Source organism: Myxine glutinosa, chromosome 4 (assembly GCF_964187855.1).
Source record: "Myxine glutinosa chromosome 4, kmMyxGlut1.1, whole genome shotgun sequence".
Lineage (NCBI taxonomy): Eukaryota > Metazoa > Chordata > Myxini > Myxiniformes > Myxinidae > Myxine > Myxine glutinosa.
Window position 1 is genome coordinate 69,836,066 of NC_136264.1, and position 21,787 is coordinate 69,857,852.

General features: G+C 46.3%; 2 protein-coding genes across 6 annotated transcripts in view; one reads left to right on the forward strand and one right to left on the reverse strand.

The window, feature by feature from the left end:
- NAXD (NAD(P)HX dehydratase) overlaps window positions 1-20,782 on the forward strand; it is a 48,396-nt gene extending 27,614 nt beyond the window's left edge. For all 3 annotated transcript variants that reach the window (XM_068112499.2, XM_068112498.2, XM_068112497.2), the window contains exons 8-12: window positions 214-264; window positions 470-574; window positions 9,826-9,949; window positions 19,357-19,468; window positions 19,635-20,782. In XM_068112499.2, coding sequence (XP_067968600.2) covers window positions 214-264; window positions 470-574; window positions 9,826-9,949; window positions 19,357-19,468; window positions 19,635-19,779 — 537 coding nt within the window. In that variant the 3' untranslated portion in view covers window positions 19,780-20,782. The remainder of the gene's footprint in view (window positions 1-213; window positions 265-469; window positions 575-9,825; window positions 9,950-19,356; window positions 19,469-19,634) is intronic.
- CARS2 (cysteinyl-tRNA synthetase 2, mitochondrial) overlaps window positions 20,444-21,787 on the reverse strand; it is a 29,105-nt gene continuing 27,761 nt past the window's right edge. For all 3 annotated transcript variants that reach the window (XM_078775865.1, XM_068112500.2, XM_068112502.2), the window contains exon 15: window positions 20,444-21,787. In XM_078775865.1, coding sequence (XP_078631991.1) covers window positions 21,731-21,787 — 57 coding nt within the window. In that variant the 3' untranslated portion in view covers window positions 20,444-21,730.

Genomic DNA, 21,787 nt, shown 5'->3' on the forward strand with positions numbered 1-21,787 from the left:
GAATAATACGGAGTAGCTTCTTTGGAATTACCACCAGCATAAATGGTCGAGGAAATCCCCCGTAATGGGAGAAGCTAAACCAGATGGTAAAATTCCCACCAACGATACAATTCGGGGACAAATTTGTATCGGGCCCAGTTCGGTTTTCATTTGCGGGACATAATGTGTGATGTACGACTTGGACATCGAGTTGAGTTTTTGTTTTTCCTTCAGGGAATTATTGAAGCAGCCAAAGGACTGAACATCCCTCTTGTGATTGATGCGGTGAGAATCAAAGATCCTGCTTTTCACACCCCTCCCCCACCCCCACTTTTGGCTTGCACTTCACTGATGCTTATGATTATTGGTCTTTTGTTCATACAAAAATGTGTCAAAGGGGTACCCGGCATGTGATGTTCAGCACGGGATTTGCATTGCGAATCATCAACCATTTCAATATTTTGTTTGTGATGTACTTTGTCATCCCCAGGATGCTTTGGAGTTGGTGCATCAGAACATTTCCTTGATAAAGGGTTACCGTAACACTATCCTGACACCCAATGTGGTGGAGTTTAAACGACTGTTCAATGCTTTGGTGAGTTTACTTCAAACCTCGTCGTTGGAAGACTCGCTCTCCCTCCAACACTATACTCACAAAATTAACGATATATACTCTGCATCGTGAGTCCTGATGGTTGCATGCAACACGCTGACTTGTATTAATCACAATATTGTATTGTCGCAAGTGCAGCCCTCAGCCACAACTGCATGGAAAGGCAGGAACGGCACACTCCAGAAAATAATCCCACGGAAAGCAGACTTGAAGCCAAGTTGAGGCGGCGCTCCCAAACAGTTGTTGTGATGCTCCTCAATTTTCGCATGTAGAACATGTGAAATTGGCCAAATAAAGGGATTACCCTCCAGGAGTTCTCAATTAAACAAATCATCAACTGAGATTGATGGCAGGAAAGACATGCACACTTGGCTGAAGAAAAAATAAAAAATGATTTAATAAACATACAAAACGGCACAAAATCCTGAAGACAAAATAGACAATTATTAAACGTGATACTTAACAAGCGATGAAACTACCAACCATAACTATTGGACCACATACACAACTATACACATGGAACTGGGTGAGATAACTAGGACTGGAAGGTAATCACAATGATGCTGGAGGTGTAGTTCACAGTGGAACAGCTTGGGAACTTAGAATTCCTCTCTCAAAGGAGGGAGGGAGAGGGACATCCATGGACACCACACACACACACATATATACATATACATACATACATACATATACATACGAGGTGTGTTCAAAAAGTATGCGACCTTAATTTGTCGTGCGTAAACAAATGAAGGTAGGGAGGCGTTGATTGGTGCACGTATGTAGGCGATCCTAATGCGCACGCGTGAATTTTTTCCCACCTGCAGAAGCTGTCATTCAACGGCAGACCGCCGATGAGTGAGGAAGTGTAAGTGAGCGCCGTCGGATTTTCGTTTTTGACAAAATGACGGAAAAACTTGAACAACGCTACTGCATCAAATTTTGTGTAAAGCTTGGCGATTCCCAAGTGGAAACGATCCGCAAGATTCAACAGGCCTTCGGGGACGAAGCAATGAGCACCACACAGATAAAAGAGTGGTACAACCGCTTCAAAGATGGCCGCACATCAGTGGAGAGTGAAGCACGTTCGGGTAGGCCCTCAACATCCCGAAATGAGATCGTCATTGACCAATTGAGGACCCTGGTGATGCAGGATCGTCGAATCACGATCAGAGAACTTGCAGACGAGGTGGGCGTCAGCATTGGATCCGTTCATTCCATTATGAAGGAGGATTTGGGCTTCAGGAGAATCTCAGCAAAGTTCGTACCAAAGCTGCTAACGATTGAGCAGAAGCAACTCCGTTTGGAGATTGCACAGGACATGCTGGAGACTGTGAACAGCGATCCCAGCTTCCTCAACACAGTGATCACTGGCGATGAGTCCTGGGTTTATGGGTACGACCCAGAAACCAAGTTGCAGTCATCACAATGGAAGCATCCAACATCCCCGAGGCCAAAAAAAGCAAGGCAGGTCCGCAGCAATGTCAAAGTCATGCTGACCGTCTTCTTCGACTCCAGTGGCGTGGTTCATCACGAGTACGCACCACATGGCACAACCATCACCAAGGAGTATTACCAAGAGGTTCTGTGTCGCCTTCGTGACGCTGTGCGACGCAAACGGCCGGACCTGTGGGCAGCGGGCAATTGGCAGCTCCATCACGATAACGCACCGCCCATTCTTCACATTTGATAGAGTTTCTTGGCCAAACACAACACACCTGTGCTTCGTCAGGCTCCCTACTCTCCCGACATGGCTCCGTGTGACTTCTGGCTTTTCTCCAAGCTGAAAATGCCCCTGAAAGGGACCATATTTCAGTCCAGAGAAGACATCATGCGGAATGCGACGGACCAGCTGCGCGCCATCCCAAAAGAGACGTTCCAGCGCTGCTTCCGACAGTGGCAGAACCGTTGGGAGAAGTGTGTGGCAGCCCAAGGGGACTACTTTGAAGGAGATTAGTATAAGTTTGTTGTATCTGGATACGAGTATTTTTTATGAACAAAGGTCGGATACTTTTTTAACACACCTCGTACATACATACACACATAGGGACCGTCTCAGATCACCTGCATTTTATGGACTCCTGCTTCCATTGTCGCTCTCAAGGTGTTTCATCAGCACCTGATAGCGCCAGCAAATATCACTCCATGGTGACACAGCGACAGCCTTAGTCAATCAATGGCACCGTGCTTGAACCATAGTAGAGTGCTGTGGTCAACAATCAGCACAATCTATGGCATGCCTCCTGACTCCTCTCCAGTCAGGAGCGGTCATGCAGGAGGGCCCACCCCTCATTGATAGGAGGCCTGAGGTTCGACCCTTCTTCCTTTTCCCCAATGGCATGCGATAAGAGGGGACATTCCGCCACACGCTGATCCGCAGGGCGGTGGTATGAATGTGGTGGACACCTGGATCACCTCATTCCCACCCGATTCAACATCAGAAACATGGGATAGGGCAACCTTAACCTTTTAGTATAAAATACACAAGGCACTTGTATGCCAGTCATTTATCTTTGGAACATCTTTAATACACTTTCAAAGGCCTATAAGCTACATGCAACACAAATGGTGCTAAGACCTTACATTATAACGACTACCCTCTACCCCATAACTGTAACCATAGTTGCTTCTGAAAATCAAGTCTTCATGAGGCTAATAAAGGGTTCAGGTTCAAAGGGTAGTGAGGGTGTTGTAATAATCAGAGATACAACATTGTCTCAGAGCAGAGTTTAATCGTGATCGATCTCAGACAGCATCTAAAGGGAGAACCAGCAATCATAGTATTAGTATTACAACAGGTAAATAAAGGCATATACAGATATCTATTGAAGCGAGCATGCAGCGCACAATGCAGAATCCTTACCATTCTACGGAAGCCCGGAGATGCTATAGAATTACATGGCACAGAACTACCTTCTGCGCTGAACGGCAGTCTCTTTATAGGAGCCGCGTAGTGGCAATGAGTAGAATAACACCAGGGTCGTAACTTAGATGACGATTTCACCACATTCTCCCCGCGTATAAAACGTTACTCGCAGGCCATTGAACAGTAGGCACATATCGATAAACAGCAGATGGATATATAGAAATGCGAAGAATCGAAATACATCTGAAAGGATGTTACTGCCAGTCGAAACGCCCGGGGTGGCATCAATCCCGATTACGGGGTTACTGCAATTCCGCCGCGCACTCATAGTCTGGTTAGCAATCAGTTTCTAGATATATATATATATATATATATATATATATATAGAGAAAGGAAATCCCAAACAAGAAGATATCGAACAAAGCAAGCAGTGCACACCCCGTGCGTCCCGGGAGAAGACGGAGAGCCCGTTGGCGGAACCTTCGGACTGGACCCATCGAATTCCCCGCTAGACTTGAGATGAAACATGGCAGTAGTCTTACAGTGGGGTAGCCGGGCACAGTAGCTAGATCGGATAATTTGTACCTTGGCGAAGAACGAATCGTCATTTGGACGCACAGCTCATTTACAGGAAACAGATCCAGGCCTCCACGTCGGCCTTTACCTGTACGAAGCCTACAGCAGATCATTCGTGATAACCAATCACTGGCAGCGATGCACAATCGCAACCGAACAAGCAGGAGCCGTATGCAGTGAAGGACTGTCCTAAGGCCCATGTTGTCATGGAACGATAGCGAGAACGGGTACACATCGAGGGAGAGAGAGCAGGGTGCACATCGAGGGAGAGAGAGCAGGGGTACACATCGAGGGAAAGAGAGCAGGGTACACATCGAGGGAGAGAGAGCAGGGTACACATCGAGGGAGAGAGAGCAGGGTACACATCGAGGGAGAGAGAGCAGGGTACACATCGAGGGAGAGAGAGCAGGGTACACATCGAGGGAGAGAGAGCAGGGTACACATCGAGGGAGAGAGAGCAGGGTACACATCGAGGGAGAGAGAGCAGGGTACACATCGAGGGAGAGAGAGCAGGGTACACATCGAGGGAGAGAGAGCAGGGTACACATCGAGGGAGAGAGAGCAGGGGTACACATCGAGGGAGAGAGAGCAGGGTACAAATCGAGGGAGAGAGAGCAGGGTACAAATCGAGGGAGAGAGAGCAGGGTACACATCGAGGGAGAGAGAGCAGGGGTACACATCGAGGGAGAGAGAGCAGGGTACAAATCGAGGGAGAGAGAGCAGGGTACAAATCGAGGGAGAGAGAGCAGGGTACAAATCGAGGGGGAGAGAGCAGGGTACAAATCGAGGGAGAGAGAGCAGGGTACAAATCGAGGGAGAGAGAGCAGGGTACAAATCGAGGGAGAGAGAGCAGGGTACACATAGAGGGAGAGAGAGCAGGGTACACATGGAGAGAGAGCAGGGTACACATCGAGGGAGAGAGAGCAGGGTACACATCGAGGGAAAGAGAGCAGGGGCACACATCGAGGGAGAGAGAGAGCAGGGGCACACATCGAGGGAGAGAGAGAGCAGGGGCACACATCGAGGGAGAGAGAGCAGGGTACACATCGAGGGAGAGAGAGCAGGGGTACACATCGAGGGAGAGAGAGCAGGGTACAAATCGAGGGAGAGAGAGCAGGGTACAAATCGAGGGAGAGAGAGCAGGGTACAAATCGAGGGAGAGAGAGCAGGGTACAAATCGAGGGAGAGAGAGCAGGGTACAAATCGAGGGAGAGAGAGCAGGGTACAAATCGAGGGAGAGAGAGCAGGGTACAAATCGAGGGAGAGAGAGAGCAGGGTACACATAGAGGGAGAGAGAGCAGGGTACACATGGAGAGAGAGCAGGGTACACATCGAGGGAGAGAGAGCAGGGGCACACATCGAGGGAGAGAGAGAGCAGGGGCACACATCGAGGGAGAGAGAGAGCAGGGGCACACATCGAGGGAGAGAGAGCAGGGGCACACATCGAGGGAGAGAGAGCAGGGGTACACATCGAGGGAGAGAGAGCAGGGGTACACATCGAGGGAGAGAGAGCAGGGGTACACATCGAGGGAGAGAGAGCAGGGGTACACATCGAGGGAGAGAGAGCAGGGTACATATCGAGGGAGAGAGAGCAGGGGTACACATCGAGGGAGAGAGAGCAGGGGTACACATCGAGGGAGAGAGAGCAGGGTGGGTACACATCGAGGGAGAGAGAGCAGGGGTACACATCGAGGGAGAGAGAGCAGGGGAACACATCGAGGGAGAGAGAGCAGGGGAACACATCGAGGGAGAGAGAGCAGGGTACACATCGAGGGAGAGAGAGCAGGGTACACAATACACATCGAGGGAGAGTGCCGTTCTCGTTTTCACTGTTTTTAGGTCACAAAATTGGATTATTAACGTTGTCCTTGTAGGACATTGAAAATGGGTTGGTAAGTTTGTCCATCTAACAACAACACAACAACAACATGCATTTTAAGGCCATTTTCCCTGCAAGAGCGGGGGTTAGCCTTGCGGTCCCCATGACAATCCTCTCCATTTTGCCCTATTTTCTGCATCTCTCCTTGTTAACCCCCTTGCCCGCATTTCTTCTTCCACCATCTTTAGCCAAGTCTTTCTCGGTCTTCTCCGTCCTCTACTTCCTTCTACATTCATTTCCATCACACTTCTCAACCAGTCACTTTCATCCTTCCTCAACACATGACCAAACCATCTCAACCTGTTCCTCTTCACAGCATCAATCACAAGCTCTATTCCCATCATCTTTCGCAATTCATCATTTGTCTTCCTCTCTCTCAACGATACTCCGCACATCCGTCGAACCATTCGCATTTCCACCCTTTCCAACCTTCGTTGCTGCTCTACGTTCATTACCCATGTCTCGCTCCCATAAATCATAACACTTCTCACACATGCAGCATACACCTTTCCCTTCAGCTTCAACGACACTCCCCTCATCATCAGCACGCCACTCAATTCCCGAAACTTCTTCCATGCACATCTCACTCGAGCAACCGTTGCCGAGTCTGATCCACCTTCTCCATTCAGCATGTCTCCGAGGTAGCAAAATGTTTTCACACCTTCCAGCTTTACGCCGTCTCCAAGATCCAACTCAACATTTCCTCCATCTGCAGCTCCCTCTGTGCACACCTTCCATTTGAATGTAGCTGCCACACTGGTTAATGACCCTCTCAGACCACTACATTTTTGATGAACCCACTCAGCGCACATTGTACACTGAATGGAGTTTACTCCGACACCCTTCCTACACACAGCACAGGGCCACTTCACAGTTCTTTCCGCCTCACCACATGCTTTACCACATGCCATCACCTTCGTCTTTCCGATATTCACCTTCAGACCTTTTGTCTCCATACATTCCTTCCACGTGTTCATCTTTTCCTTCAGTCCATCCATACTTTCCGCAATCAACACCAGATCATCTGCATACAACAACTCCCACGGTAAACCCTCCTTTACGTTCTGAGCCAGCACCTCCATCACAGCTACAAATAGTAGTGGACTTAGTACCGACCCCTGATGCACTCCCACCTTCACCTCAAACTCACCACTGTTCCCGTCCTTCGTCCTTACAGCTGTGCGCGCTCTTTTGTACATTGCCATCACTACTCTGATCAACCATTCCTCCACTCCTAACTTCCTCAATGCCCATGTCAATACTTTGCGTGGAACCCGATCGAATGCTTTCTCCAGATCGACAAACCCAAGAAACAACTTCTTCCTCTTCTCCATGTACTTCTCCTGCAACTGCCTCACAATGAAAAGCGCGTCTGTCGTTCCTCTTCCTGGCATAAATCCAAACTGCATTTCGTCGATCTTCACTTTCTTCCTTATCCTCCTCTCCAACACCCTTTCCAATACCTTCATTCCATGCTCCAATAACTTTATCGCTCGGTACGAGCCACACTCCAGAGGGTCACCTTTCCCCTTGTATAGAGGGACGAGGGTACTCAGTTCCCAATCCACTGGAATGCGGCCTTCTTTCACCACCAGATTACAGATCTCTGTCATTCTCTTCACACCCCAACTTCCTGCTGCCTTCAACATATCTCCCACAACTCCCGTCGGCCCTCCCGCTTTTCTACCCTTCATTGCTTTTATCGCTTCCTCAACTTCCTTCTCAGTTATCTTCTCTGCAGGTCCTAAAACCGGGTTACTCTCTATGTTGCCATCCCATTCATTCTCTGTATTCAACAGCATTTCCATATATCTTTTCCATCTTCCTTTAATTCCATCCGGGTCCATAACGATTTGTCCCACCTCATCCTTCAAGCAACTCACCCCCATCACATCACACCTCTCTTTCGCTATCTGCTTTGCAATCTTGAATACCGCTCTCTGACCCTCTTCCGAATCCAAGCGTTCTCCGAACATTTACCTACATGTCTCCTGCGCCTTTGCTACCTCTTTCTTTGCAGCCTTCTTGGCTGCCTTATATCTTTCATGCTCTGCTTTTTCTGCTCACGTACCCTTCGCCTTCTGCCACGCCTTGAACTTCTTCCTCTTCTCGTCAATCTTCTTTCCAACTTCATCATCCCACCACCATGTTCCCGAGTGCCTCGGTGGCCCTTTTGTCCATCCACATACCTTACCAACGGCTCCCAACAGACTAGCTTTCATTGACATCCAACCACTTTCAAGCTCAACCACATCATCCTCGACCCTACTCAGCCTCTCTTTTAATGCCTCCCTTACTGTCACCTCTTTAAACCTCCACACCTTCATTCTCGGATGGTACTTTACCCGCCGAGCTCTGCTCGCACCTTTCACCCTTACGTCGCAGACAACCAAGTGGTGCTGTGAAACAGCCTCCTCCCCCGGGATCACCTTTGTGTCTCGGAGGTGCCCCCTATCTCGCCTACGCACCATCAGGTAGTCAACGGTTGTCGTCGACCCACCTGACGTGTATGTAACAAGCTTATTATCCTCTTTCTGGAACTGAGTATAACAAATCAGCTCCATCAGCAAACTCCAAAATCCTTTCACCTTCTCCATTTCTCACACCATATCCGTAACCCCCATGAACTCCGTCAAAACCATCCATACTCCTTCCCACATGTCCATTTAGGTCTCCTCCTACCACAACAACTTCCTCATCTTTCACGTTTTCCATCAGCTTCTCTATCGCACACCAGAACTTGTCCTTCTCTTCATCGCTCCGACCAACCTGCGGAGCATATCCCGAGATGACGTTCACCAAGAGCTTTCCAATCATCATTTTCACCATCATCAACCTATCACTCACTCTAGTCACACTCACCACACTGTCTACAAACTCCTCAGAAAACAGGACACCAACACCATTCACGCCCTCCAGGCACCCTTGCCACACAAACTTGTATTTCTGTCCCTGCCTACCCTTCACCATTCTCACACCACTTCCCTTCCATCTCGTCTCTTGCACACAACATATGTCCACTCTTCTTCTGACCAATACTTCCACCACTTCTCCTGATCTCCCTGTCATTGTCCCTACATTCCATGTCCCAAACCTCAGAAACCGATCTCCACTTCGGGCTGTACCCTGCCCACATGTAGTTGTAATTGTCATGGTTCTCTTTTTGAGGCAATGTTTTTTATGGCCGGATGCCCTTCCTGACGCCAACCCTCTTAGTCGCCTCCTACGACACGCAGGGATACGGCGTACCTATTCTTATCCAGGGTACACACTGCGAAACGTTTAAAACATGGAAATCCTGGGGGGGGGGGGGGGGGGGATCACCACTGCGGTTTAAACATATTTAAATAAATATTTAAACAAAACCATGAAAACAATCCGGGAAAAGTCTCTAAGTGAGAACGTGGATTTGAGAAAGCAGGAGCAGAGGTGAAAGAACAAACGAGAATATAGGGGGCGGGGCACAAGTCGAGACGAGGAGGCCGCACGAGACACCAGGCCGCACGAGGCGTGGACAAAGAAACGACTAATTACACACAAATTTGCAACAACTACAAAACCAAAACCAAATAGAAACACACAATAACACATACACAACAAAATACGCAGCGGAAATTTGACAAAGAAACGAACGGGAAAACACTCAAACTTTGATGCCGTGGAGAGATCAAAGCAAGCCCCGTCGCTCGAGGGACCGGAAGCGGAATCCTCTTTGTCCATCTAAATGTCCATCCATCTAAATTCCATCCATCATCTAAATTGTCCATCTAAATGAAAGAAAAAAGCGATGTCAACATAATCTTTGATCTATGTTAATACGCACATGGCAGAACCGACAGAAATCTGTGCTCAACTTTGTTGGTTTGCACGATACTCACAGGCGACGCGTGTTTCTCTTCCATCATCCCGAGGCAGCTGGATAACCAAACAAATGAAAGGGAGAAGTCCGAAGAGGCCGTTCGTGACGTATCACTCGCTCTTGATGGCGTCACGGTGGTCCGTAAAGGCCTTGCAGACGTCATTTCGGATGGGAGCACAGGTGCGATGGGAATTGAATTGAATGGAATGTCAGTATTTTTCAGTCTTGTGGCCAAAACTTGTATATTTATGGTTCAATGGGAAGTGGCTGATATTGCAATTTTTGTGTTGTATTTGTTAATTATGGTGGTGGCTTCTTATTGAGAATGGTGGATTAACATCCTGGAGGTTATAGGTTCAAATGCAGCTGAAGATGGCAGTGTCAAGGATAGTGGTGCTAATAATGTGATTCCGCTCTTCGAAGTGTAAGACTAATTAATGTCGTGTTAATTGAGCTGTGTTCTATAAATTCAATCTATCCGCTTATATATTTTTCTCTAATGGTGGGGTGAGGAATGTATAAACTCCAATAGAGTACCCCCCCCCCCTCCCCCAATCCCTCCTCCATCCAAATTTCCAGTTTTCCCACCTTTGAGTTTCCTCCTGTATTCATCTTGTCCACCTAATGCATCCTCTCCTGCCATCCATTCCTGCTCTCACCCATTATTTGTCAAAGTCTCCCTCTATCCTGGCCTTCCACTAGGCAAGTGCCCCCCCCCCCTCCCTCTACTGTTCATTTTGCGTGCATCTCTACTGTTACTTTTGCATCCTCTTGGGTCCTGATCCATTCAGTGTACGAGCTCTTCCACAAGCCTCGATTATGTGCGTAAAAAAAAAAAAGAAACGAACGGCACTCTTCGACGTCAACTGATTTGCCTCTGCCCACATTATTACATAATTATAATACTTGTATCAAGTTTGATTTAAATCCATTCAGCTGTGCCCAATTTAGCACATTTTTGCCTGACATGGCCTCTGACCTTTGACCTATCGACCCCCAAATTGAATCGGTTCATGTTTACATCATTATACATACCTGTACCAAGTTTTAATTGAAACCCCTTCAGCTGTTCACACGTTCTCACATTTTTTTTACTTGAACATGACCTATGACCTTTGACTTTGGGAGCACCAAAATCTAATTAGTTAATCTTTACATCATTATACATAGCTGTACCAAGTTTTAATTAGATCCCTTTAGCCATTCTCAAGTTGTAAACCTATTACAGACTTTGACCTTTAACCTTTGACCTATTGAACCCAAAATCGAATCAGTTAATCTTTACATTATACATACCTGTACCAAGTTTGAATTTGACCACTTCAGCCGTTCTCAAGTTATAGACCTATTAGATTTGACCTTTGACCCCAAAATCGGATAAGTTAATCTTTACGTCATTTTACATACCTGTACCAAGTTTGAATTCGATCACTTCAGCCGTTCTCAATTTATACATATTAGACTTTGACCTTTGACCTCTTGACCCCAAAATCAAATCAGTTTATCTTTACATCATTCTACATAAGTATACCAAATTTGGTCAGAATCCCATCACTGGTTCCCAAGTTATCGCGGTAACAGTATTTTCACCAAACATGACCTCTTACCGTTGCCCTTTCACCTCGTGACCCCAAAATCTAATCGGTTCATCTTTACCTCATTATACATTCCTGTGCCAAGTTTTACTCGGATCCCTTTAACCGTTCTCAAGTTATCACGGCAACGAAAACGTATCACGGACAGATGGACAACCTGAAAACGTAATGCCTCCTGCGACTTTGTCGGCGGAGGCATAAAAAAGTGCATTCACCTTTTGACAAAGACCATTTTATAGTCATCACTATCACTACACGGGTATACAATCACCCATTTATATCTCGGCTATCTGCCATTCTGGTCAATACCCATCATGCAACGCTCTATCCCTGCGACTTCTCGATACCTACCTCACTCAATTTTAAAACCATATTTTCTTTCTGTTGCCACAACTTTTCCAGAGACCGTTCCGTGTGTTAACGACTGAGTGAAAGACCTCTACCTGACCACTGTCCTACCTCTTCTCTTTTTTTATTACCTTCAGGCTGCAGCTCCCAGTCCTATCACTGCCTATGTAAAAATAAGTAAATAAATAAAAACCTACCATTTAAAATCCTCTAACCCAAGTATATACAAAAAATTAATTGTTGGTGCATTTGTTGGAGTGTGTGGGTGTGCTGGTCGCCGCTGCATCATAAATATAGGTCGTGCACAATCATACCAACCTGGCCATTGTGGCTGAAATGGCCGTCTGTGACAAGTGCCATCATTCCTGCAGGTCTGTCGGCTACACGCCACTTGCTTGATCCCTACTTTCGGTATGAATACAGAACGTGTAATCATGGCTGAATGATCCTGTTCACTTTGTTTTGAGCAATAGGTGTCAGAAATGTCCTAAGGCATCACTGTCCTCAAACAAACAACCAAAAAAAGAGCAGTCACCAGCTCTCTCGGCCTATGGGATATTTATTTTCAAAGCTAGATGGACATAGCCAGCAGTGTCTTTTCACAGGAAGTATTTTTTTGTGTCCATCCCATGCTGCCCTGAATAATTTCAGTTGGCTATGAAGTACAGACTGGCTCCACATGTTGGCCAGGCCAGGTCAGGCAAGATTACCTAAATGCCATTGCAGAGGCAGTGGGGATTTTTAACTGCCAATCCAATAACGACGTATGGAAATTCTCTCGACTCGTGCTCAGGTTATTGAGGTGTGTGCGTGTTATTCGGAGATATATTTGCAGAGTACCCACCCTATGGTGGGTCGAGTTTGCACATTAATTGCTGAAAAAAGTATAGTCTGTGTTTTGCAAGAAGACTATATGTTTATGGTTTGCATCGAAAAAGGTTTCTAACTCTAAATGGTCAAGGGTACAAGCAGTCTATAGCTGTCTAAACGTGTCTGAAGGGAGTAAGGGGTGTTAAGGTCGAAGGGACCCCGAAAGAGAGTCGAGGGCCTTATAGGTGTAAAGGTCGAGGGCCCCTCCAAAACTCCCCCCTTGCCCCTCCCCTCCTAAACTCCCCCCTCACTCCTCCCCTTCAAAACTCCCCCCCAACCCCTCCCATTCAAATATCCTCCCATTCAAATATCCTCCCATACCATTCCTCTCCAATTCTCCCTCCCCCCTCCTCCTCCTCCTCAAAACTGCCTCCTCCCCACTTCGTCTCCCTTCTATCTCATACCTCCACCTCCCCCAACCTACTTTCCTCTGCCCCCCCTCAAACAACCCCTCACTTTGCCTCATCCCTTCACCATCAAACCTTTCGTTCTCCTCATCCTTCCTTTTCTTGTAACTCTTCTGTAATCTCTGACACACTATCAACTGCTCTCCCTACCTCTCACTACCTCCCCCTCTCATCCTTCATCTTACCCGACATCTCCCATCCCCTGTCCTGTACCCGATGCTCCCCCTCTCTCTTCATTAACGGTATGGACCTCAAACATCCGGGGCCTTCGCTCAAACCTGACTGATCTCTCCATACAGGTTGCTTCTAACAATCCAGACTTGATCTGCTTAACAGAAACTTTCCTCCTTCAAGATGTCTCCGATTCCTTAATATCTCTTCCTGGTTACTCCCTCCTCCGGTATGATAGACCTGAGCCTCGTCCTGGTGGTGGGGTGGCTATCTTTATCAAAAACTCTCTTCCTCACTCTCCTTGCACTGCCCTCTCTCCACCTCACTCCCAGGAGTACCTCTGGCTACGGCTTCCTCTCCGCTCCCACCTTTTGTTCATATGTGTTCTGTACCGTCCTCCAAACAGTGATGACTCCATTTACATTTCGCTGTCTGACAACATGGACCAACTTCTATCCACTCATCCCAACTCTCTCTTCCTCATATGTGGCGACTTCAACTGTAATCATGCCAGCTGGCTGGGTGTGGGTTCATCTCTCACCAGCCATGGCACCTCAGCAAAGGACTTCTGCGACTCACTGGGATTGACACAATCTGTCAATTTCCCGACCCGGATCTCAGCCAATGGTGTATCTTCTCTTCTAGACTTGGTTATGACAAATTTCCCTGCTAATGTCTGCTGCTCTTCTTCTGCCCCAATCGGTTCTTCTGATCAGGTATGTGCTTGTTAAAGTGGACATCTCTATGGCCATTCTCAGAGAGCCTCCTCAGCGTCGCCGAGTCTGGCATTTCACTCAGGCCGACTGGCACGGTCTTCAAGCAGCCATCAATCATCTGGACTGGTCTCCCATCTCCACTGCCTCTGACATCAATTCTTCCTGGGAATTCTTCCAAAGCAAACTGCTCTCTTTCTCTCTCTCATGCACAGATTTATCCCATCTCGTCTTCAGTTGTCTTACCCTTCCTCCCGTCCATGGTACACTGAATCTTGTGGTAAGGCAGTTGCCCTGAAATAACTTGCCTTTGCCTCTTGGAAGGCTAATCCAACTGAAGGCAATCTCAGTTCCTTCCACCGAGCTCGGAACAAGTGTGTGTCTACCCTCAGGAGTGCCAGGAAGCACTATCTCTCCACACTCAAGAATGAACTCTCAAACCTGTCTCCTTCCTCCAAATCCTGGTGGTATCTGGTCAAATCCGTTTCTGGTGTTTGTTCCCCCTCCATCCCCTCCCTTACCTCAAATGGCTACACAGTTGACACCGCACGTGACAAAGCCGAATGCCTCAACTCTGTGTTTGCCTCAAAATCTTGTGTCCCAAACCCATCTCTCTCTCTGTTCCCACCTTACCCAGTCGAACCCAACTACTCCTGGACTCTGTGTCCTTCTCTCCTGACAAGGTGGACGAGTTTTTGTCAAACCTCGACTCTGATTCTGCAACTGGACCAGACGGCATCAGCCCACGGGTCCTAAAATCCTGCGCTGCCACTCTATGTCACCCTCTCTCTGTTCTTTTCACCCTCTTTTGCTCAAGGTCATCTGCCAGCATCCTGGAAATCAGCAAACATTACTGCTTTACACAAAAAAGGTGCAAAAACAGATCCTTGCAACTACAGACCAATCAGCCTGCTCCCAATTATCAGCAAAGTCATGGAATCCATCATTGCTTCGGATATCAAATCCTTCCTCTTCTCCAATGGCTTGATCTCCGATCATCAATTTGGATTCAGACCAGGTCATTCTACTCTGGACATGCTGCTTCTGCTGTCTCAAAATTGGATGGAGGTCCTCAATGCCAAATAGGAAATCAGAGCCGTCTCCCTTGACATATCACATGCCTTCGATACGGTCTGGCACCCAGCTCTGCTCACCAAACTCTCCTCCTATGGTATCCATGGAAATCTCCATGCATGGTTTGCGGACTTCGTCTCTGGTCGTAGACAACGTGTGGCCCTGAATGGATTTCTCTCATCTCCCCTTCCTGTTCAGGCTTGAGTTCCCCAAGGCAGTGTTCTGGGCCCTGTGCTTTTTCTGGTCTTTATCAATGATCTCTCCGACTCTCTGGAAAATCCTCACTATCTCTTTGCTGATGACTCCACTCTCTGCCGCTCCATTCCTCTTCCCTCAGATCGGCAGTCTGCAGCCTCCTGACTCTCTGAAGACCTGGACAAAATCACAGACTGGTCAAACAAGTGGAACATGTCTTTCAATCCTGACAAATCTCACACTCTTTCTCTGTCTCTCCGAAAAGATCGACTGGACAACCCTCCCATCTACTTTCTCAACAATCCTCTCCAAGAAGTTCTGTCGCTCAAGCTTTTGGGTCTCACTATCTGCCATGATCTTTCTTGGGAAAACCACATTTCCAAGCTGGCCTCCAAAGCCAGTCGCCGACTGGGCATCCTCCGTCGTGCGAAGTCCTTCCTCGGCACACCTGAGCTCCTCACCACATACAAGGCTTTCATCCGCAGCTCAATGGAATGCTGTTCTCCCCTATGGGCCAGTGCTCCTGCCTCACACCTAGCTCGGCTTCACGGTGTTGAAACCAAAGCTTTCAGAGTCATTGGTATCTCCCGTGATGAAGCTATCTCAGAGGGCCTTTCACTCACTCACCGCAGACGGGTAGGTGGTCTTTGTCTTCTACCGACTCCTCTCCGGCCTTGCTCCCCCAGCTCTCTCTGTGCTTTGTCCCCCAAATATTCCTACAGGTCGCACAAGATCTGCCAGCAACCCTCTGATGGTTAAACTGCCGAAATCTCGGCTCTCTGCTCACCTTCACTCTTTCATTCCTCTTTTATCCCACCTCTGGAACAAACTCCCACACTCCCTTCAATCCCACTCCTCCCTCCAGGTCTTTAAAACAGCTGTTCACCACCATCTCTTATCTTTCCCCATCCAAAACCTTGATCTTTTCTACCCCCACTAATTCACCCCAGATCCACCTTGTTTGAAATTCCAACTTCTTTCCTTTTCTGGAGGTCCTGGCAGTGTCCATATGTTTTATACCTCTCCCACCCCCCCCTTCCCATGCCTCCACCCCCAAAGCCCTCTCCCTCCCACAGATCTCTCGATGTCCCTGCTCTCAGATGTTGTGTTTGTGTTCCTTCCCCTCTCGCCCCATCTTGCCTACCGCTCCCCATGTTATATGTTTTATGTGTCGGTTTGTCTTTCTGTGTGATTAATGTTAGCTCTTTCACGAGCCTCGATCTTGTATACAAAAAAAAAAAAAAAAAAAAGTCAAAAGGTTCAAGGGGTCATAAGTGTGACAGTGTCTTACGGTTCGAATGGGGTCTAAAGGATCCTGACCGGATATATATTGTCTCGAAGGTTCCTTCCTACATGGTCTTTCATGGATCTGAGATCTCAAGGGGTCTAAAGCTGGTCTCCACTTCTAACCCTAACCCCAACTTTATGTCCTCCCCCCACCTGCTCCAAATAGCAAAAGGACATTCTTACATGGATCATTACACATTTAATATCGTGTCACCACAATCATGAGATTGAAGTTTTATTACTCGGAACCTCCTTATCATTACTAGTCAACAAACGGCTCCCTCAGTATTTTGTGTCACTGACGGTGAATTATAGGGTTTTTACCACGTTTGATAAAAGTAAATAAATAAAATAAAACCCGCATTCGATACCAACCAACCCGCTTTTCGTCGCCTCCAACTTGTCACGTATTTTTATTTACTTAACATAATACTGTACGTGAATTACATGTTCATGCACACGTGAAACATTTTGTTTGTAAATCCTGTATTTGCACACTATTCAGCCTCGAAAACCAGACAGGTTGGAGTTATTTATTTATTTATTAAAGGCCAAATGTTAATCATGACTATTTTCTTTCATGAAGGTAGACAATGCTTTCAGTTTTAAAATGTACATAAACTCAGCAGTACTCTTCATGACACGAAAGTTTTCTTTGGGCAGTGTATAGTAGATCGCTGTCTCAATCGTTCCTGAACAAAACAGGCATGGCCTCATTTCCTCTGCATGGGTTGTATTCAAAACGTACCTTTCTTGATAGAAGATGCATTGTTGTCTTCAAATGTACACCAGAGGTCTAAGGCCGAAAGGAGCGACCAAAATGGCAGTGATTTTATTTTTTGTGAGGTTACAATTGTGGGTGGTGTCGGGCCAGTGAAGCTCTGCCCTGGACTGAGAGTGACACAACTTCAGAGTGACAGACAGATTGGTGGTGAGTGTATATATGCATACATATACCCACAAAACATCCGCACAATGTAAAATGTGACCAAGTCCTCAAATCTTTACCCCCACTCCCAAACCCCAAGTCATCAACTGCCCATCCCAAACCACAAATAATCAACTGCCCATCCCAAACCACAAATAAATCAACTGCCCATCCCAAACCACAAATGATCAACTGCCCATCCCAAACCCCAAGGCTTTAAACCCCTCTCCAACCCAACCCAACACTTCAACCCCACCCCCTAAAGTCCTCAACCCCTCTTCTCCCCTTCCCCAAAGTCTCAACCACCCCCCCCCCCCTCCCCACTTTGTCCCATCTTTCTTCTCCCCTCCACCCCCACTTCCTCCGAACCCCAACTCTGTGTCCTCCACTCCCTCCCTCTCATAAAAATGAAAAGGTATTCTTGTATGAATCATTACGTATTTAACATCGCATCACCGCAATCACAGAGTTTGAAGTTGTAATACATGGAACCTCCTTATCATTACTCATCAATAAATGACAATCTTAGTATTCTAGTGTATTTTGTGTCACTGACAATCTCCCCAATTACAGCGTTTGTATCACATTTCCGTTTGTTAAAAGTATATAAATAAAATAAAACCCACTTCCACCAACATAATAATCCACAGCAAACAACGCTTCCCTCACACTTCTTCGTCATTCCCCATTCCCGTTTCCTTCCAGTCAATCATCGCATCATGTTCTCCAGCAACGTCAACATTTCATATAACTTTAAATAACACAGCAATGATCAACGAGTTGATCGAAAAGAAGAAGAAGAAGAAAATAGCTCTGGGAATTTCCCCGGCCTCCCGACTAATAAATTATGGATGCCGGTATTTCACTACCGACCCGCTTTTTGTCACCTAACTTGCCACGTACGTTTATTAACTCGACTGGACTACCGTCCAGTTGAGTTCATCACATACTGAACCCTCCGGCGTCGTCTGTTAACTTTTCGACGTTAACACTCCAGCGTCCACAAATATCAACCGATTTTGATCAAACTTGACATGCAGCATCCTTACCCCAAGGACCAGGTTGCTATTACATTGCAGCCCGATCCGTTGAAAAATGGTGGACTTAGGTGACCATTTTGTTTTTGGTCATGAAAACGACGTTAACACTCCAGCGTCCACAAATATTAACAGATTTTGATCAAACTTAGAATGTTTAACCCTTACCACACAAGGTAGGTTGCTATTGCATTCCAACCCGATCGTCACAAAATGGCCGCCAGTCAGTTCAGTTGAGTTCTGCTTCCCTGGAAGCTCTAGTTTATTTCACCTATGTGAATCACATGTCCATGCACATGTGAAATACAGTTTGTTTATACACCCTGTACTTGCACACGATTCAGCCTTGAAAACTCGAGCGAAAGCCAAAAGAGTTGTTGGAGTTTTTATTTATTTATTAAAGACTTAATATTTATCATGACTATTTTCTTTCCTGATGGATGATTCGTTATCCAGTTTTTAATGTACCTGAATTCAGCAGGACTCTTGATTGTACGAACGTTTTCTTTGGACGGTGTATATTAGACCGCTGCCTCTTTAGTTCCATAACAAAACATGCATTGCCTCATTTCCTCAACGACAATCAAAAAGTACCTTTATTTCATGAGAAGATTTACTGTTCAGCCATCAAATGTATACCAGAGGCCAATGAAGCCTGAGACCTATACGGAGTGAACAAAATGGTGGCAATTTGATTTCAAAGCTCTGTCCTGAACGAACAGACTCTGTGTGTGTGTGTGTTTGTGTGTGTGTAGTAATTAATTTTATTTCTTATGCAAGCGAATGGGGGCAATAGAGTGATTGCCATTTACTATTGCAGTGGAGCTGCCAAATGCCCTAGTATTTCCAATGCACAGTTCTTTGTAGCCTAACGACAGCTACTTCAAGCTGAAAATGTAATGTCATGTAAGAAATCATTCAAACGCCATGATTGAAGTGATAATCCCCAAACTGGCTTGCAGTGGAGCGGTGCGGCATGAGTGGTAGTCTGAGGCGCTGTGGTGGCCAGGGGGACATCCTGGCTGGCGTGCTTGGTGCAATGCTCGCATGGGCTTCAGCAGCACAAGTCTCCAGGTGTGTGCATCTTACCTTCTCTTGTCAACTATTCCAAGTCGTGTTATTATTCCTTTCACAAACCCTTATGGTTAGTTAAATTTCCCGTGTTATTTAACTCAAACGTAACTTAAATGAACTCAAATGTCCCCCTCCCCTCCTTCCCCATGATGTTTTCCTGGCTTAGTCCTGGCGTGGTTGCAGCTCTTGGCAGTTGTCGCTTAACGAGGGAATGTTCCGCACGTGCCTTTGAAACGCATGGACGAAGCACACTCACTACTGACATAATTCCCCACATTGGGCCAGCCTTCAAGCAACTCTACGAAGATTGACTTCCATCAGCCACTGGATCCCCCGGCCCATTGTAGTTACTGGGCTGGCACATTGTTTGAGTTTCTACAGCTACAGAGGCTGTGCAGGGTGAGATCCTGAATTAACAAGGCCTATGTGATGCTGAAGTTGATGGAAATGGAACATTTTTCTTATTGTATATAAATGACCAGGATTATGAATAATTAATTGACATATGTGGGGAAAACTACACACCTAGACCAGGATTCAAACCCAGGTCCTCTCGTGAACCATACCTTACCTTAACTTAGTTTGGTTTGATTAGTGTGTCTGGGTAGTTTTCCCACATATGACAGTTAATTTCTTATTGTCCTGCTCACCCTGTGGAACCGAGTATAAATTGATGAAAATGTTTTCAAACATGGCGATCATTTATTTATACACCATTCTGTTGTGGTCATGTGCTGCTCATGCGAATAACAGTACGGTTAATAAATGATGTAATTTTCTTGCAGGATATGATAGGAGGGCATTTCCCTCAATCTGAATGTGCTGTGCATTGTGGGAAGAAAGCATAATTGCTCGGTGTACCTGGAGTTTCCTGCGACTCAAAGGCATTTTCCTGCCGCACCCTTTAAAAAAAACTGCTTGGAATCTGTAATAGGATGGATTTCTGATGCATTGATCACTCAAAGATCAAAACGATTAACTTTGGCCATTGATAAATACATTTTTATTACCCGTATAAACAAGAATTTTTACAGCAGTGTAAACAGGATGGTGATTTTTATTCTGACGTAAACACAGTAGATAGATTTTGACATTAAGCAGTTGGAGTGTCATCATGAGGTCGGTTAGACCTGTTTGTGTTCTGACTTGAACTAGTGGCTTCAAATGCACAGAACCCATATGTTTGTCCACTTGAATAATGTCCTTGTAATTCATCTCAGTGTACATTGATGTCTGTCCTGCATGTAATTTACATACAAGCTCCCCCAATAACCAGCAACCCATGTAAAAAATAAAAATTACAAAAAAAGGGCATCCAGCTACCAATTATGGTTCCTTTGAACTGAACAAGCGGTCTTTGTGAGATGATACGATTAACCAGAATCCGCTGCCCAACGTGGAAGTTAGTTTGAAGTAACAAGGCATTCCATTTGCAAAAGGATGTTTCCGCATTTACATCGACAAGTCATAGATTTTTCAGCTTGCTCCAGGCACCTGTTTTCCAGTGGTAATGGTGGTTTATTCTAACTACGGATCAACACTAAAGATCTATCAAGTCGATCTGATGAATTTGTACAAGCGGAGTAGGGACTGGCAGATGCTCTTCATCAAGAAATGCAAGTACCTGTATATCTATCGTCTGAATGCTCAGTCTAGTTATTACATTGGTGAAGAGCCAATCACCGATGTCGGAGAGGAATGAGATATTGGAGTTATGATTGCTGGCAGCCTGAATGTAAATAAGCAATTTGTAGGCAATGATGGAGGCCGTATCTTCAAAGGGATGCGGCCCTACTGGATAATATACACAGGAGGATGACTTGGATTGTTCCTATCTTGGCTAAGAGCTGCTCAAGTCGAAAGAGACCGAGACCGAGACTGGAGAACGCCACAGCCCCAAAGAGCAAGAGGTAGTGGGAAGACTCACTGCAGATTTTCAAACGGGAGGTTTATGACAAAGTGTATCTTTCGTGCAAGGAACTTTGGGAATTTCTTTATCACTTTTTGGACAAACTATTTATCTTGAAACCACCAGCAGCTGCACTTGTTCCATGTGGTTGGTGCTAGGGGAAAAACTGATTTAAGAATCAGACTATGGTTAAAAAAAAAATACTGTGGATCAGCCCTTGTAGAACCTTTGCTGCACTTCAGAAAAGACAGCATTTCCTTGTAAAGGTGTTAAGAACCGAGGCGAGTCTTCCATGCGACACGACTCCTAGGGCTTCATCCACGATGTGTTCCACACAGGTTAAAAGTTTGCCATCAAGTGCGCCGGAGGTTAGGATCAACAATCTTCCACGTAGAACGGTCTCCATAATC